A 17,440-nucleotide genomic window follows, 5' to 3' on the forward strand; every position below is an offset into this window, starting at 1 on the left:
ACTAATAGAGCGAAGTGTGGAGGAAAGCCCGTGGCAATGAGGCGCGCATCGAACATCTTATAGGCAGGACATTTATGAAAAGCCTATGAAATGGCGACGGCAAGGAAGCCGAAGAGGGTCTTTTTCTCTTCCTCCCTCGCCTGCTAGGCCCCGCCTCGGGCACAATTATTCCAGACATTATTCGGTCTCTGACCTCACTGTCTGAGGGGTTCCGCTACAAATTGGTCAATTGGCTATTAGCTGTGAGGGCATTTATGAGCTTTTTCAGCAAACAAAGTCATGTCGCTCTGCCAAGATCTAATACCTGCCAACTTAGAGACAATAAGTGAACTGGAGGCTCCCTTTGCCGGTCTTTCTGGCTCCCTTTGTTTGGCCCAGTTCTCCCTGCTCTCGGAAGCCACTGCTGACAGGGGCCCTGGCTGCTGTTAGATCTACTACATTTGTCCTCTCTGGATCCGTGCCCCTCCTGGCTTGTGCTAGAAGTGTGCGCCAGGCGGGAGTTATGACCCCACCCTGTTGAGCATCATCAATAGCTCCTTTGAGCAAAGGAGTTTTTCCTGGTGTGGTGGGGTTGAAGGGAGCGCAGTGATCTTCGCCCACTCTTAAAAAGACCATCGTTTAGATCCTGGTGGATCTGGCCTAATAATTACCGCCCCTGTTTCAGATCTTTCTTTTCTGGGGAAAGTAATTGAGAGGAAGTGGTGCTTGGAGCAGCTTCGGGGTTTCTGGAGGGACATATCGCTTTTGATCCCTTCCAGTCCGGGTTTTCCGTGACATTCGGGCATGGGATGGCGGGAGACTGTTCTCGCCGCCGCCACAGATCAGTCTCCCGCTTACAACTAGACCGAGGCGGATCGGGCGGCTGCTGGTTTTGTTGTTAGATCTAACAGCAGCGTTTGATGATGGCTTCGATTATGACCTTTTGACTCCACCGCTTCTCGGTCAGCCTTCCGGGGTGCGGGGCACTGTACTTAAATGGATTGCCTCGTTCCTCCGGGAGCGGACGCAGCAAGTGTGGTGTGGGGACCAAGCGTCCCGGAGGTGCTCACTTCATTGTGGGGTGCCTCAGGGAGCGCTGCTGTCCCCGCTATTATTTAACATCTATATGCGACCCCTTGCTCAGTTGGTGCGGAGCTTTGGGCTGACGTGTCACCAATATGCCGATGACACTCAGCTCATTCTGTCGATGGAGGGGGGAACGGCCGCCGCCCCTGCGGCTCTCCAGCATTGTTTGGTGGCCGTGGCTGGTTGGTTGAAACAGAGCAGGCTGAAACTGAATCCAACAAAGACGGAGATCCTCTGGCTGGGACGGGAGGGGGAGGTTGGGGATTTTCAGCCGCCGGTGTGGGAGGGGGCTATATTGGCACCAGCCCCCTCGGTTCGCGACCTGGGGGTCCACCTGGATTCATCTCTTTCTATGGAGACCCAGGTGGCCCATATAACCCGGGTCGCGTTTTACCATCTACGTCAGGCCCAATGGCTGGCCCCCTTCCTTTCCCAAGCTGACCTGGCCACTGTGGTCCATGCAACGGTCACCTCCAGGTTAGACTATTGCAACTCGCTCTACGCGGGCCTTCCCTTGCGTCTGATCCGGAGATTGAAGATGGTCCAGAATGCAGCGGCTCGTATGCTCACAGGGGGTGCCATGGGTGAACATATTACCCCTGTGCTCCGCCGTCTGCACTGGTTACCAATCGAATTCCGAATCATTTTCAAGGTGTTGGTGTTAACCTTTAAGGCCTTGTGTGGCCTGGGACCTCCGTACCTGCGGGACCGTCTTACCCCATATGTCCCAAATAGGTCTCTGTGTTCGGCAGAGGCCAACTTACTGGTGATCCCTAGCCCCTCGATGATACGGCTGGCCTCCACCCGGGCCAGAGCCTTCACAGCTCTGGCCCCTGCCTGGTGGAACGCTTTTCCATCAGCTGTCCGGGCCCTGTGGGATCTTGTTGAGTTCCGCAGGGCCTGCAAGACCGAGCTGTTCCACCGGGCCTTTGGGGAGACCAGCCGTTGATAAGGGGCCCTCCTTTTCCTCTCCCTCCTTTATAACACCTTGGAGATCCTACCATCCCTTTCCTTTTGGGGGTTTATGGGAATTGATAGCATGCGCCATCCTGTATTAATTAATGCTGCATTTTAGTTGGGGTAGGGTTTATTTTATTAGAGCTGTTTTAATCCATATTTATTGTATTGTATTTGATGTTGTGCTCTATCTGTGTTGTTCACTGCCCTGAGCCCTTTGGGGGAGGGCGGTTTATAAACCCAAGTAATAATAATAATAATAATAAAATAATATGATCTTCCTCTCGATTAGAGGGAACCAGGGGTTAGCCTACATGTCCTGAAGTATCAAGGAGACAAGGGAGTGTTCGGATGGAAGGTAATGAAGGCAGAGCCAGAATCTAAAGGCAATAAGTCCATTTCAGTTAATGGGCTTAGACCACAATTTTTATTGTCATTACTTATACCTGCTGGGACCCAAGGATGCTCAAGAGGAAAAAAATAGTTCTGTTGCTTGGTGATGCCATGCATATTCTCCAATGTTCCCATGATATTCGGACAATCACATTCCACACCAATACCACGAGAAATAGGAGCAGCAAAAAAGTATTGCTGGGTGGCTGGCTAAAGCTATATGTCCACAACGTAAAGTACTTCCTTGAAGAAAACAAAAAAGGAAACAACTACACCCCATCGACGTTTGCCCAAAAATCATCTGAAAAGGTTTCAAGAGGAAATAGAAATAGCAAACATTGCTAACAGCTGTACTATAAATATGCATTGGAAAATTGGGTCCCAGAAGGGAGCTCAGTGTAATAAGAAGAATCTTGCAAGGGTCTTGTGGAACCAAAGAGGAGGAAGAAGAGGAGGAGGAAGAGCAGGAAAAGTTTGGATTTATATCTTGCTTCTTCAGCCATAAACATTCACAAAGCAGCTTACAAACTACTATCCCCTGATCATTTTTTGGATTATCCTGGACATCTAGGAGTATCTGCATTATCGCGATGCAATGCTCTTCCGTTGGCTGTACTAGATAGGAGATATAAGAAAATCCATTTTGCCAAACAACTGTGCTTGTGCAGGGGCAACAGTGTTGAGACAATGAGCATGTGTTGATGGACTGTGCCTCTTATAAGCTGAACTGGATATCAGTAGGTCTGGCATTTATATCACCATTACTTATGAATCTCCAAGGCAAACTAGAAAATTCTATTTGGTGTTCTTGCTTTCTGAGAAAAAGGCTGATATAACTCATAAGGTGGCGCCATCCTCTGCACCCCATATTTCACCTTGGGGGCTTGTCCATATTATGCCACCCACCCGATGAGTCCATTGTTTATGTCATCATCTGATTTTAAGATGGAGGTTGGAGCTGCTTGTTAATTGTGTTTAACTGGTGTTTAAAAATGTTGTTTTATTGATCATAATTTAATGAGATTGTTTTATTGGTTGTACACCTCCCAGAGCCCTTTGGGGATGGGGTGGTATATTAAATCTGATATATAAATATATATAAATTTGGTCTGGTGGCTTGCAAGATAAGAAAAAGGATTCTAGCCGAGATGGCATAATTGATATAAGGATATGTGTTGTTTTAATTGTATGATTGGAATTAATTAAGGTATCGGTTTTGGTTGTAATGTTCTTTTATACTGTTCTTTAATCCATGCTGGTTTCTGAAAGTATACAAGCTGACTGAATGACAATCAGCAGTGTATTTTAGTGGTTTGAGAGTTGCCAAGGATTTGGGAGATATAGGTTGAAATATCAATTCAGCCATGAAACCTGTTGGGTGACCCTGCACCAATCACCTTCCTTTACCTTAACTCTACAGAGTAAGAGAAAGGTGGAGAAGGGGAAAGCCATACAGACCACCCTATGGTCCTTGAGGGTATCATGGAATTAAAATGTGACACATTGTAGATCTTCTTGGATAACAGATCAAGTGTCATCCTAGTAGGCTGGATTAGAATCAGTATCATCAATATAAAAGAAATGCAATGATAGTAAAGCTTTGGCAGGAGAATTTAAAGGCAGTAGGAGAACAGGAAGACCCCACATGAAACAGACTGACTCCACTAAGAAAACCATGGCTTCAGTCTGTAAGGCCTGAACAAAGCTGTGAAGGGTGTGACATCTTGGAGGTCATTAATTCATAGGATTGCCCATACATTGGTAAGTGAATTGAAGACACTCCAATCCAATCCATTCCATAAAGAATTGAAGGCACATAACACCCACAAAGCCATGGTGAGGATAAATAAATATCCTTGTCTCTGAACATCTGAACTCATAAACTTTTATGGAAGAGTTATGGACAGAAAATATATTTTGATGAAAGGGAAGGATTCTCTTGTTCTGTAACTTTGGGGTTAAAGTTGGGGGGAAAGCCTTCTTTCTGATCAGATGCTTTCAGAAGGATAGCTGTGTTGGTGTGGAGGAAAAGAGCTAGATTCGAATCCAGTAGCACCTTAGAGACAAAGAAGATTTTGGTGGTAGAAAGTTTCGAGAGCCAAAGTTTGTTTCATCAAATACTTGAAGAAGAGATCATTGACTCTTGAAAGCTCATATCCTTGCTGGTTTCTAAGGTCCAATGGAACCTGGCTGAGCTGAGCTGCCCTCTGGTAGGTGTCTGGCCTTGACTTGCCTTGAATTTCCAAAGGGCATGACCACATGGAAACTCCCTGTACTCATGGCTCAGTGCCAGTTTCAAAGTTAAAGCTGTGTCTTGAGATAATTGTGTAATAAATAATAACAGCAACGATGATAGATATTATTTGTGGTACTTAGTGGGAGGGGGAGAATTGGACACACTAATTAATCTGATTCACCCACTTCAAATACACCAGAGGACTTGGGTGTTCTCTGCTAAATCACATCATCTACTTGATTGATGGGCCAGCTAGTGTTTATTTGTGTACAGGGCTAAAATGCTGAACACACCAGAGGCAAGTGTATCAGCAATTGCTAGAGAATCTTCTCCCACTTGTACAAAAGCACACATTCTCTCTCTTTCTGTGTGGAACATTTTTTACCCTGTCCTTTGAGAAACTCAGAGTTGTGTAGATGGTTCTCCCTCCCTCATTTTAGGAAGTAAGTTGAGAAAAACAAGTCCAGAGTTTCCCAAATGAGTTTCATGGCAGAGCGAGAATCTGTACAAGTCATTTATGGGTTTAAAACTGAATGGGCAGTTCTTGCAACGGAGGGAAATGAGCAATGGGGACTCCCAAGCAGTTGTGGGATTAAAACAATTTAACAACTGGTTCCAGTGGTGGGATTAAAATAATTTAACAACTGGTTGTTTACAAGCACTGTTTTTACAACCGGTTCTGCCCAAGTGGTACGAACCTTCTGAATCCCACCACTGCTCCCAAGGATAAGTATGGGGACCATGTTTTGTTCATAAAAAATCTGGAATTGGGCATCAGCAGTGTAGCGTCTGAGTATGTAGATGATGCCAGTCATCCAGGATGGAGAAAACCATAGCAGATTTTGAAAAGTGAAAGGAGCATCTCTTCAAATCGGTTTAATGGGTGGCAACGCTGTAAACTAAGTGCAAAGTGATGCACCAAAACAGCCCTAACTGTAAATATATGCTGATGAGATCTGAACCAGAAGCGTATCAAGGGGAAATGGCGCCCGGGGGCAACACATTCTCCTGGCGCCCCCCCCCCCACACTTGACAGCAGAGGGCAAGGACTTGGACCAAGCCCTGCCCCCACCTCTCTGCAGACCGGCTCCTGCCACCTGCAAGGCCTGAGGAGGACAAAAGCTGGTCTGCACATAGGCCAGGGAGCAGGGCTCGGCAGTGGCAGGTGGCTCAAGTGGGCGCCGCGGCCACCCATCATCGAGCCCCACCCCCTGCCTTCCTGCAGGGGGGTGGGGCTTGGTGGCATGCGGTTGGGGCCCACACCATTTTGTTACATGGGGGCACCTGCCTCTCCATGTGACCGAAAGGCATGCGCCCGGGGACATGGTTAACCCCATGTCCCTATAGGCCATACGCCTCTGATCTGAACAGACCAAGTCTGAGATTGAAAGAGATCTTGGGGTTATAGTAGATACCTCAATGAAAATGTCAACTCAGAGGATGGCACTGGTGAAAAATACCATCTCCATTTCTGGGGCTTATTGGGAAAGGAAATAAAAATGTCCCTGTTATAATGCTCCTGTAGATCCCTTTGGTATGGACTCACTAGAGAAGAGTGTCCTTTCCTGGTTGTTGTGTATCATAAAGGGCATTGCATAGCTGGGGAAAAATACAGAAGCCAGCAACCAAGTCCAGAAAAATGATGGCTAAGGGAAGGGATGACAGAGGTTTATCAAAACTGATGCAGGAGGTAGAAAAGGTGGAGAAGTTTTCTTTTTTCTTCCTCTCCCATAATACCAAAACCTGGGGGGCCCAGATGAAGTTGAGTAACAAAAGATTCAGGATAGTCAAAAAGGAAATATTTATTTGAAAAATGTGCTGTCGAGTCACAACCATCTCACAGTAACAAAAACCGCAGGTTGTTTGAGGCAAGAGATGAGCAGAAATGGTTTACCATTGCCTTTTTCTATACGTGTTTGTAGACTGGTGGTCTTCCACCCAAGTTCTGAATGGGTCACAGCCTGCTTAACTTCCAAGCTCTCATGACCTCAGCAGTGACGAAGGGAGGAGGAACTGCGCCCGGGGCAGGAGCTGCCCGCGCACCCCGTCCCACCCCCATTCCGACATGCTCCGCCCCCGCCCCTTTGACGGCAATGGCAATGCCCAGAACAAGCCACCCCAGATGCCCCCATTGCCACAACGTGTCTGGACCTCAGGCTAAACTGGGTTGTTTGGACTGTTAGATCATTCTTCCATCAATTAGTAATTAATCTATGGAATTCAGTCAGTGGATGTACTAATGGTCACAATGAGAATACACAGCTTTAAAAAGGAGTTAGCTAGATAATTGAGGAGAGTTTGGAGGAGTGCCACTAATGGCTCCTAGACATGGTGAATCAAATTCATATTCAGAAGCAGAAAACCTTTTGAATCCTAGCACTAGGAAAGGGCCTCTATGCCTAGTTTATTCACCCTTCAAAGCAAATGATTGGCTAATGTATGAACTAGATAACTGGACTAGATGGATCACTGTTTTGAAGGGGCATATCTGGGGGTTGGGGTGGAGGGCAGTGGCGTAGTGCCAAGGGGACTGGGGTGTGTGTGATGTACCGGGCACGCACTGGTGCGAGGGAGTGGCAAGGGCGTTCCGGGACGGGGCACGGGCAGGCAGGGACATGCCAGTTTGCAGGATGACGTGTGCCCCAGGCGCAGTTCCACCTTACTACAGCTCTGGTGGAGAGTCTCATAACCCAGGCACCATGACGGTGGTCATATGCATTTGGCTGTCTCCACCTTCCCCCCCCCCCTCCCCTGCAGGCCAGGAAGAGGAAGCAGGTCAGGTGAGTGAACGCATGTGGGAACTGAGGTCTGTGGTGTGGTGGCATAGGAAGCAACCCCCTGCTGCTGCTCTCTCGCCCACCTCGCCACTTGCCTCCCCCTCGCCCAGGCCCCCTGCCACTTGCTGACACTCCCCTGCTTAGACAGACAAGCAGAAGTTCTGTGGCACTTTCAACACTGGCACAAGGACTGAGAGGCAGCGTGGGGCAGTGGTTAACCGTGGTGGACTCTAATCCGGGGAACCAGGTTTGATCCCACACTCCTTCACATGACTCATATCTGGTGAACTGGTTTCTGTTTCCCGCTCCTCCACAAGAAGCCCGCTGGTTGACCTTGAGCCAGTCACAGTTCTCTCAGAACTCTCTCAACCCCACCTGCCTCACAATGCGCCTGTTGTAGGGAGAGGAAGGGACTTGTATAAAAACCAACTCTTCTTCATTTGGGCACCAGGTTTCATGGACTAGAGCAGTCGTTCCCGATTGGGAGTACACGTACCCCCAAGGGGTGCACGCCAGACAAATGACAAAGTGGGTTTGCTAACAGCGGGGTGCAATTTTACGGAAACGGGTTGCCCAGGGGTATGCGAGTGGGAAAAGGTTGAGAACCACCTAACACAAGCTTCTCCACACTCTATGAGTGAATCTTCAAAGTGTTTCCATTTTATGTCAGAGATTTTTTTGGGGGGGGAGGGGGAGCAGCAGGGCAAAAGGCTCGCAAAATGCCCAATGGTGGAATTAAACAAACCACGCAATTCTGCCAAAGTCCAAACGAAACTGGCAGACCCTCGCTCGGTTTTCTGCAAAGCCGGTTCCCACCTGCAACGGGTGGGGAGGCGCAGTTTTAGGGGGGGGGGCAACCTACCGCCGCCTCCGTCCGAGGGGAGCGCTTGGCACCGGCAGGGCGGCACGTTGGCACAGCGGGACCATCCTGGCTCGAGTCACGCCCAGCCGTACCCAAGCGGGCTGGGAAAGGCCTAACACCTTTGGGAATCGTACCGCCCGGAGACCGCCCCCCCCCCCCCCCCCCCCCCCCCGTCGCGTGCCAGGAGCTGCTGACCCGACTCGCGTCCGGCGGCTCCCCGCATCTCGCCTTCCCTCCGTGACGTCCCGCGTCCCGAACCCCCCCCCTCCCCCCCGCCCACCTCTTACATAAACCTCACGCCGCCCGCCCGAGACGGGAGCCGCTCGTAACGTGTGAACGGCGCGCGCTCCGGTCCGGCCATGGCGAGCGGCGGCGGCGGCGGGGGGCGGCTCGGCCCCCGGGAGCCCCGCGGCTGATTGCGCGCCCGGCCCGCCGATTGGCTGCCATCCCGGGCGGTATTTGCATGCGGCGGGGGCTCGCCCGCTGCCGGCCCCGCGCGCTCCCGCCCCCGCGCCGGGGACCCTCCAGGAGCGCCGTGGGAATGCGCCGCCCGGGAGGGAGCCAGGCGGCCATGGGGCAGCCCCCCAGCCCGGGCAGCAGCAGCAGCAGCGCCGGCCAGGAGACCCTGCGGGTACGTCTGCGGGGGGGATCGGATCGGATTTATTTCTTTGCTGGGGGATTGGATTTATTCTGTTCTGTTTTATTTTGCTGGGTGATTGGATTTAATTTTATTTTATTTTGCTGGGGGATTGGACTTAATTTTGGGGCGCGGGTCGAACTTAAGGCTTTCATGGATCCGCGCAGGAAGGATCCCCCCGCCGCAATTCTGCCTGTCACTCCCGGAGGGTGCCGGAATGTGCACTGCCAAGTTGGGCGACAGGGATGGATCCCAAACTCCATCCCTGGGTATCTCTCCCCAGGGGTTGTCGCTTTGGGCTCATCAAAAAGGGGGATTTTTTGCAAGGGGGGGGGCGGGAGAGAGAGAGAGACTCGCACCCAAGTGGATTTCAACAGGCGCGCTGTGCTGCGGGGGGGGGGGGGGGGCAGGGGAAGAGATCAAAGTTAAAGCTGCGAGGTTGCAGAGGACTTGGAGGGATTCCCACAACACCCCCATCCCGACTGTGTAAAAATGCAACCTATCAAATTGGGGGACAAGGGTACATCCCAAACTCCATCGCTGGAGAGAGATGACTGCGATGTTATTTTGAGCTCATAAAAAAATGGATCCCCCCCCCCAAGAGGTGGGGGAACGTGCACCCCCAAGTGGATCCCCACAGGCGTGCGTGCTTTTGGGGCAGGAGGAGGCAGAGATGCAACAGTTTCAGCCCCCCCCCCACCCCGCTCCTTTCCCATGCACGAGCGCACTGAAATTCCTCCGAATTAGCAATGGTGGCAGAAGGGCTTCCCTCTGCGATCCCTTGTGCTTTTACCCTCAAGTAAGCTCAACTGAGCAAACAGCCAGATCTTGTGCTAATGCAATCGGGGAAGGGAGCGTGCCTGGAATTGCAGCAAGGAGGCTTTCCCCCAGGTGATATACACCTTGCCCAGGATGTGCGTTTAAATCAGACTGGGAGGTTGAGCAATCACTTTTCTGGCTCTGTCCCCAAATTGTCAAATGTTAGGGACACCAGGGGCTCTGTAGAACCTAAGCAATGTGTTGTAGAGCATTCATCAACTTTCACCAACTGTAGCCCTTTTGAAGTCATTACACCTTTCGAGGGCCAGGTAAATCCTATATTTGCTATGGGCCGCAGCTGCCTGTCCAGGTCAGCCTACAAATGGCGAAAGGGTTGTTTATGCCAAAGGCCTGTGGAAGGGGAGATGTTTGACAAACTTGAGCCAGGATTTTACGAGCTGCTAGAAAAGGAACGAGCAAACTGGGGAACCCACTTTTCCGCAGACTTAGGCTTGTTCCTGTGATGTAGCTGGTAGAGTGTTGATCTAGGACTCGTGGAGAGCTGTGTTTAGATGCTTGCTGACCGTGAAACTCCCTGGAGAATCTGGGACCCCTCTTGGCCAAGTTGTTGTAAGGATAAAACAGAGAGAACTCTATTACATTGCACAGCTTGGAAGATAGGTGAGGGGGGGATACACTAAACAAATAAATGTTGGTTGAAGTTACACCTAAGGAACGGGAGTTACTGCTGTAACTGATGAACTTCAAGTGAAGCGCTGGATTGGAATCCAGTAGCATCTGAGAGACCATTTGCATTTTTGTGGTATAAGATTTGGAGAGTGAAAGTTCCCTTCATCAGACAGAAACTTCAAATGAGGGGACAGCAGGAGTTGCAGTTTTTAAGGCTGGTCATTTGTCTTGTAGGAGAGGCTGTTGTGTTGGGCACTGTTTTCTCCCAGTGCAGGAAGTGAAAGGGTTAACCACTGGCAACCTAATGTTTGTTTATAGGGAACGCAGGATCTTTCCTGTACTGAAGGATGGTGGTCATCTGGAGGAGATCCCATTTAATCGATTTTTAAAATGGTACACAGGTGCTTCTGGTAAGGTGAAATAAACTGCACGCAGATTAGAATTTCAAAAAGTCACCAGGCAAAAAGGCAGATGACGGCAGCTTTCGGTAGTATTTATGAGACAGTGTGCTCTGCCAATGGATTTCAGTTAACAACCGGACAAGGATGCGGATGTATCGGAGGAAAGGGGGAAGGGATGGAAAGGGGGGGGGGAACGTAAATACGGGGGAAAGATATTATGCTTCTGCAGGATCTACAGAGCATAAAGTGGGGGTTTTAAAAACACACCACATGTGTTCACTGTATGTGTCCACACCACTGCTCTTTCACAACATTTCACATGCCCCCCAACCTTTCTCTTGAGAAGTGAGTGCATGTTAGAAGGGAAACGTGCTTGGCCGGGTCTATTTATAATGGATCCAGAGATGTGATGTTTCAAGGACAGGTGGTGTGCTGCGTAACAGAGAGAAGGGAAGAGCTGATGATCTATTTTAGGCTGAAAGCTGACATTTGGCAAGACGTAGATGGGAAGATATGGAGGTCAGGAGACTGCTGAGTGCCAGGTTAGGAACTGGGTAATACACCTCGAGAGTGGTGAGCCAAATCGTGCATAGGATTGCTTGGTGAACACTAAAGATGTGTGTAACATCTTCCGAAGGCATGGCTTGCTCATGGGGCGACTGGAGGGGCTACTGACAAAACACAATGAGGATCATGTCCCTAATCGCTAACCTCTTGTCTCTCTCTGTCTCCCCCCAGAATTTATTCCTTTTCCTGCTCTTCCTGGGACCTTTCAACTGTTTTGCGAGCTACAGCCGTGCCACTGAACTCTTTTACAGCATTAATGAAGGGCTGCCCACCGGCGTCCTCATTGGGAACGTGGCCCAGGATTTACAACATCAGGGGGTAGTAGAGGAAGAGGCAGGGGTGGAAGGGAAACAGCAGCTGCCCCTGCAGTGGGAGAAAACCCCTCTCTCCTTCTGCCTGGCCTCCCAGGGACTGGGCAGTTCATACGTAAACCTGGACAATCGGACGGGAGAGCTGCGCACCTCTACCCGGGAAATTGACCGGGAGGAACTGTGTACAGAGGATAACGTGGGATCTTCCGTGGTCGCCTCGTCATCCTCCTCTGCAGTACTGTCTTCTGAGTCATGCTTGCACTGCACCACTTGCTGGATGAAATGCTGGAGTGTTGCCGCATGGAATATTTCCTCGGTCTGGCTCCAAAGGTGTGAAGATCGCTTGCATCCACATGATGTCGTCCCAACGACAACAGCACCGCAGGCTTCCCCACCCACCTGGCAGATACGCCTCTTTGTGCCTGAGAATTCACCCATCAATACCCGCTTTGCCATAGAGCATCCGGCTGTGGACCCGGACATGGGGACTAATGGAGTCCAGACCTACCATTTGCAAGAGAACTATGGGGTTTTTACGTTGGATGTAGAGGAGAATGAAAATGGGGAAAGGACGCCGTACCTGATCGTCATGGGCGCTTTGGACAGGGAAACTAGGGATGAGTATGTGACCCTCATAAGTGCAGAGGACGGGGGAGTCCCCCCGCTAGTGGGCAGTGCCACCCTCACGATTGGTATCAGTGACATCAATGACAATTGTCCCCAGTTCAATGAGACTCAACTGAACGTCACTGTGTTTGGGAACTCAAGCCTTGGTTTGTACATAGCCTCTGTCCATGCTACAGATGCAGACCAGGGAATCAATGCAGAGATTACCTACTCCTACAGCCAGAAGGTGCCACAACCGTCCCGGGCTTTGTTTCACCTCGACGAAAGCACAGGAACCATCACGCTCGCCAAGAGGATTGACGGGGATATGCCTCGTCTTCACAGGTTGAGCGTCTTGGCCAACAGTCCCGGTTGCATCCCGGCTGTGATCACTGTTGTCGTGTCCATTGTGAAAGTCATGCTGAGACCGCCTGAAATAATCCCTCGGTTCATCGCAAATGAAGCCGAGGGTGTGGTTTATCTGAGAGAGCTGGAACCGGTTCACACACCCATTGCGTTTTTTACCATAAAAGACCCGGATGAGAAATACAAAGTCAATTGCTACTTGGAAGGGGACGGCCCATTCAGACTGTCACCGTACAAACCTTACCATAACGAATACTTGCTGGAAACTACAAAGCCTTTGGATTTTGAGACTCAGCGGTACTATGACGTATCAGTGGTTGCATGGAATTCAGAAGGATTCCACGTCACCAAAATAATGAAGGTGCACATTCTCGATGATAATGACAACACACCCGTGTTCTCCCAACCCCTGGTAGAATTAACTATTGAGGAAAATAATGCTCCGAATGCTTTTTTGACCAAGCTCCACGCAACAGATGCTGATAGCGGAGAAAGAGGACAAATCTTTTATTTCCTAGGGCCTGAGGCCCCTTCGTATTTCTCTCTAGATAAAACCACTGGAGTCCTTACAGTTTCCACCCAACTGGATAGAGAAGAAAGAGAAAAATACCGCTATACCGTCAGGGCGGTAGATTGTGGAATGCCTCCCCGAGAATCAGTTGCCACCGTGACCATCTTAGTATTGGATAAAAATGATAACAGCCCGAGATTTATTAACAAGGATTTCAGTTTTTTTGTGCCAGAGAACTTCCCGGGCTTTGGCGAAATTGGAGTTATAAGTGTCACAGACGCAGATATAGGGCAAAACGGATGGGTTGCCCTTTCTGTCGTGAATAGCAGCGACATCTTTGTTATTGACACGGGCAAAGGAGTGTTGAGGGCTAAGGTCTCTCTGGACAGGGAACAGCAGAGTTCGTACACCTTGTGGGTTGAAGCAGTGGATGGGGGTGACCCTCCTTTGTCCTCCGTGGCAAAAATCACCATCCTTCTGCTTGATATAAACGACAACCCACCATTGGTCCTGTTCCCTCAGTCAAATATGTCTTACCTCCTAGTGCTCCCCTCTACACTGCCTGGCTCTCCAATCACGGAAGTCTATGCTGTAGATAACGACACCGGCATGAATGCAGTCATAGCGTACAGTATCATAGGGAGAAGAGGCCCTCGGCCAGACTCCTTCAAAATTGATGCCAAGTCGGGCAATATTACTCTGGAGGAGTCACTAATGCAGAATGATTATGGCCTCTATCGACTTCTGGTGAAAGTTAGCGATCACGGTTACCCGGAACCGCTCCATTCCACTGTCATGGTGAACCTCTTTGTCAACGACACAATGAGTAATGAGAGCTACATTGAAAGTCTGCTAAAAAAGGAGCCAGATATAAATATTGAAGAAAAAGAGCCACAGATTTCAATAGAGCCTACACACGCGAAAGAAGAAACAGCATCTTGCATGCCAACCTTAGTGGCACTATCTGTAATAAGCCTGGGCTCAATCACTCTGGTGACTGGGATGGGTATTTACATCTGCCTAAGGAAAGGAAAGAAATATTACCGAGGAGATGAAAACTTGGAGGTACAAATCCCATTAAATGGGAGACTCGGCCTGCATATGCTCGAGAAGAAACCAGTGGAGATCTCTAACATCTGATAGTTTCACGGAAGACAGTCTCAATCCAAATCTAGACAGTTTTGAACAATGTTGACCTTCCCAAATGGGGGGAGAATTGTTGGCTGCAGCTACAATGAAGGACCAATAATTTATTACATATTATAAATTGTACATAACTGTTTACAGGTTTTTTTAAAGGAAAAAAAATCAAATTCATTGTACAGGCTTTTTTAAAAAGAATGAAATCTTAGTGCTAACAGCTATTAACCTTGTCTGAGAAGACATGGCTATCCCGAGAGCCGTCCGTAAACCAAGTCAGGGTTTGTGAAGCGGCAGGTAAGATGGGTGACGCATTCGTTCTCTTCTTCATTCCTATAAGTCATTTTCAACCACAAGAGGGCACCAGTCATTCCTGTAAATAAGACCATTTGAGAGAGAAAATGAAAAGTCTATTTTAAAATGTATTGGGTTTTTTTTTCCCTAAAGGATAAAAGATAATAAAGTATGGGTTTGAGGTATATTGAACGTTATGTTCTATTGTATATATGCGAAGATGACAACAAGAAAATATGCACTGGTAAATCAAAAGAGAATGTTTTCTTACCTCAGATTTTTTTTTAAAAAAAATAGGAATAGCATTAAGAAGTGCAATTTCTTGAGGGCATGCACTAACCCCTTGTGTGATTATGAAGGGAACCAAGATGGTCATTTTTCCCATTGAACATGGACAGTAAACAGACTTCATCCACTGTTATCAAATACTGTGGCATTTCAAAAAAGGAATATGTATGAGGAGACCCATGTATGCATGGCACGGGGGGAGGGGAGGGTGGTATTCTCAATTATTTTTTTCATCCATCATGGAATGGCATCTCTGTAAGGTCCCACCAAACTTTGGGGGTAACTTTGACAAAGGGGAAGTGTCTGACCTTTTGCCATTGATCCTCCAAAGCAAAAGCCCAATTCTTCAAAATACATCCATTGAGGTTCCATTGAATCCAGAGGGATTTTTGTTCCTATTGCAAAGAATGACAGTTGAAAAACAGCACAACCCTTCTGAATGCTCACGCCATAAATTAATGAATCTGAGACCTTCTTTTCCCCAAAGATCAGATGTTGTCAGAGATGACCACGGTATCATTTTTTTGGTATGAGTGTGGCCAAGAGATCTAGCAGCATCTAATAGCACCTCTGGATTGGGGCCTGCCATGAATGTCTTTTCATAATGCAGCTGCATACCTACCTACCCATTCCCCACCTTGAACAAGTACTTTTGATTTGGTAGTCCCAGAACCATTTGTGATACTTTGTACTTTTGGCAATATTTGTGGGATTCTTTTTTTTGGGGGGGGGGGGAGGGAATTGTTCTTAATATGATGGTTCTGAATCAGGTCATTTAGACAAAAACAAAAAAATTGCTTCTCATTCTCAGTTATCTGGAAATTCATTTTTATTTGTTGATTATTGCTACTCTCTGGGTGGGTGTTTTTTGCGAAGTGCAAGCATTTTTAAAAACTCTTTTGGCCCTCTTCATAAACTTTCTTCTTTTGGATCCAGAGTTTTCCTTTTTATTTATTTTGAAAATGTATATGCTGCCTCTCTAGAGATGTACTTGGAGACTCCCTAGAATTTTTTTACACCTGTCTGCCTCTGCAGGTGAAACGTAGAGACTTCTTATCAGCAATGCACACCTTTAACATTCATTAAAAGATCTCAAAAAACATGTCAGATGCCTTCGTCAAAGCGCATCTTGTAAAACAAGGCAAATTAGTGTTAAGTTTAAACTGGACACTTTCTCGAGTTCTGACAATATGTCTGTACTGTACCAAAAGTGTTTATATGTCTGCAAATAAAAATTCTATATTTTCATAATCTTTTTTTTTAATATGGTAGCGTTTTATATAAAATCTAATTACTTATATTTTTGTACCTCAAGGAAATTCGTGCCATTGTAATGTCACCTGCATTGCTCTCTGTGGGAGGTGGTAATTTTTGGTCTGCCTTTCTCTCTGGTACTCAAGACGGATTGCATAGAGGAAATCAAGTACAATCAAAAGGACAGGATATATTCAGTGAACAGAACAATAGGGTCAGGATGGGTGTCAACCAAATTGGTGGGACGCAACCACCCAGCTCAGGTTGGCTACATTGGGGGATGTGTTCAGAAAAGCAAAACTGAGGAAAAACTTGAAAAATACATTATTGGTATTTTGGGGGTTTGGGTAATTTAAGGGAGCTGAAAAATGGGTCCTGAATAATGCTATATTTTGCATTATTCAGGCTCTGCCACCATAAAAACAAACTGGGAAGAGCCCCTCTTCTTCCTACCTTTTCTCTCCCTCCCTGTCCTTTCCCTCACCTGCTGGCTGGATCTTGGAGATGGCAGGAAGTGCAGAGCTGAATGCTGGGATCAGGGACACCACAACTTAGCTGTGACTTGATGGACTTTTCCATCACCACCCCAGCTCGGTGGTAGAACATCTGCTTGGCATGCAAAATCCCATATTTCAGTCCCCAATATCTCCGCTTAAAAGGAACAGGTGGTAGGTGTCATGAGAGATCACTGCTTGAAAACCGGGAGACCTTTTGCCAGTCAGAGTGGACAGTATTGACTTGATGGACGAATGGCCTCCCTCTGTATAAGGTAGAGGCAGAGCAAGAGGAAACTCCGCCCGAGGCATGCATGCGCCCTGTGCCCCTGCTGGGGTGCCCCCTGCCCCAGAACACCCCCGCCACACCCCTTCCGCGGCCTGGCCACACCTCCGCTGTGGCTCCACCCGGGGTGTCACGCCCTACCCCGCCCCATTGGCGCTACACCTCTGGTATAAGGCAACTTCGCATGCTCACGTGGCGCAATATTCTGGCATGTGGGAAGTGACCTTTGCAAGCATCAAAGTTGTATTCCAAAATCTGCTGTTGCTACAGGTGTGTCCCATGTTGTCTTTTGGCCTTTTTTGCAGCCCACCTGTGCTGGGAAAAGACTATATAGAGCTGGATGATGTGGGGAGGGAGCTCACAAACTTTACTCCGATTCCCAGATCTATGTTCTAAAATGTAATACATTCGTATGTCGGAGTGCCCTGACGGTTTCTCCTCACGTAGATTTGTCTTCCCAAGTAACATGGTCAGAAAGTTGCATTGGCAAAGGGATAGAGACTGTGCCCTACACTAGGTCATTCCCACTCATCTCAGGAAGTATCC

At 48.3% G+C, this 17,440-nt stretch overlaps 1 protein-coding gene across 1 annotated transcript; it reads left to right on the forward strand.

Annotated features, from left to right (window-relative positions):
* The first annotated feature begins 8,813 nt into the window (after positions 1 to 8,813).
* PCDH20 (protocadherin 20) lies at positions 8,814 to 16,111 on the forward strand. Its single transcript, XM_048495363.1, has 2 exons — positions 8,814 to 8,921; positions 11,516 to 16,111. Exons 1-2 carry the CDS (start codon positions 8,832 to 8,834, stop codon positions 14,276 to 14,278), a joined length of 2,853 nt encoding a protein of 950 aa, XP_048351320.1. The 5' UTR covers positions 8,814 to 8,831; the 3' UTR covers positions 14,279 to 16,111.
* Positions 16,112 to 17,440: the final 1,329 nt, after the last annotated feature.

This window comes from Sphaerodactylus townsendi, linkage group LG04 (genome assembly GCF_021028975.2).
Source record: "Sphaerodactylus townsendi isolate TG3544 linkage group LG04, MPM_Stown_v2.3, whole genome shotgun sequence".
In the NCBI taxonomy this organism is placed as follows: Eukaryota; Metazoa; Chordata; class Lepidosauria; order Squamata; family Sphaerodactylidae; genus Sphaerodactylus; species Sphaerodactylus townsendi.

What these genes read in the sequence shown, in the direction of transcription:
- PCDH20 (XM_048495363.1), top strand. Translation starts at nt 8,832, where the DNA reads ATGCGCCGCCCGGGAGGGAGCCAGGCGGCCATGGGGCAGCCCCCCAGC. An exon ending in CCGGCCAGGAGACCCTGCGG is followed by an intron (nt 8,922 to 11,515) that starts GTACGTCTGCGG and finishes GTCTCCCCCCAG; the next exon opens with AATTTATTCCTTTTCCTGCT.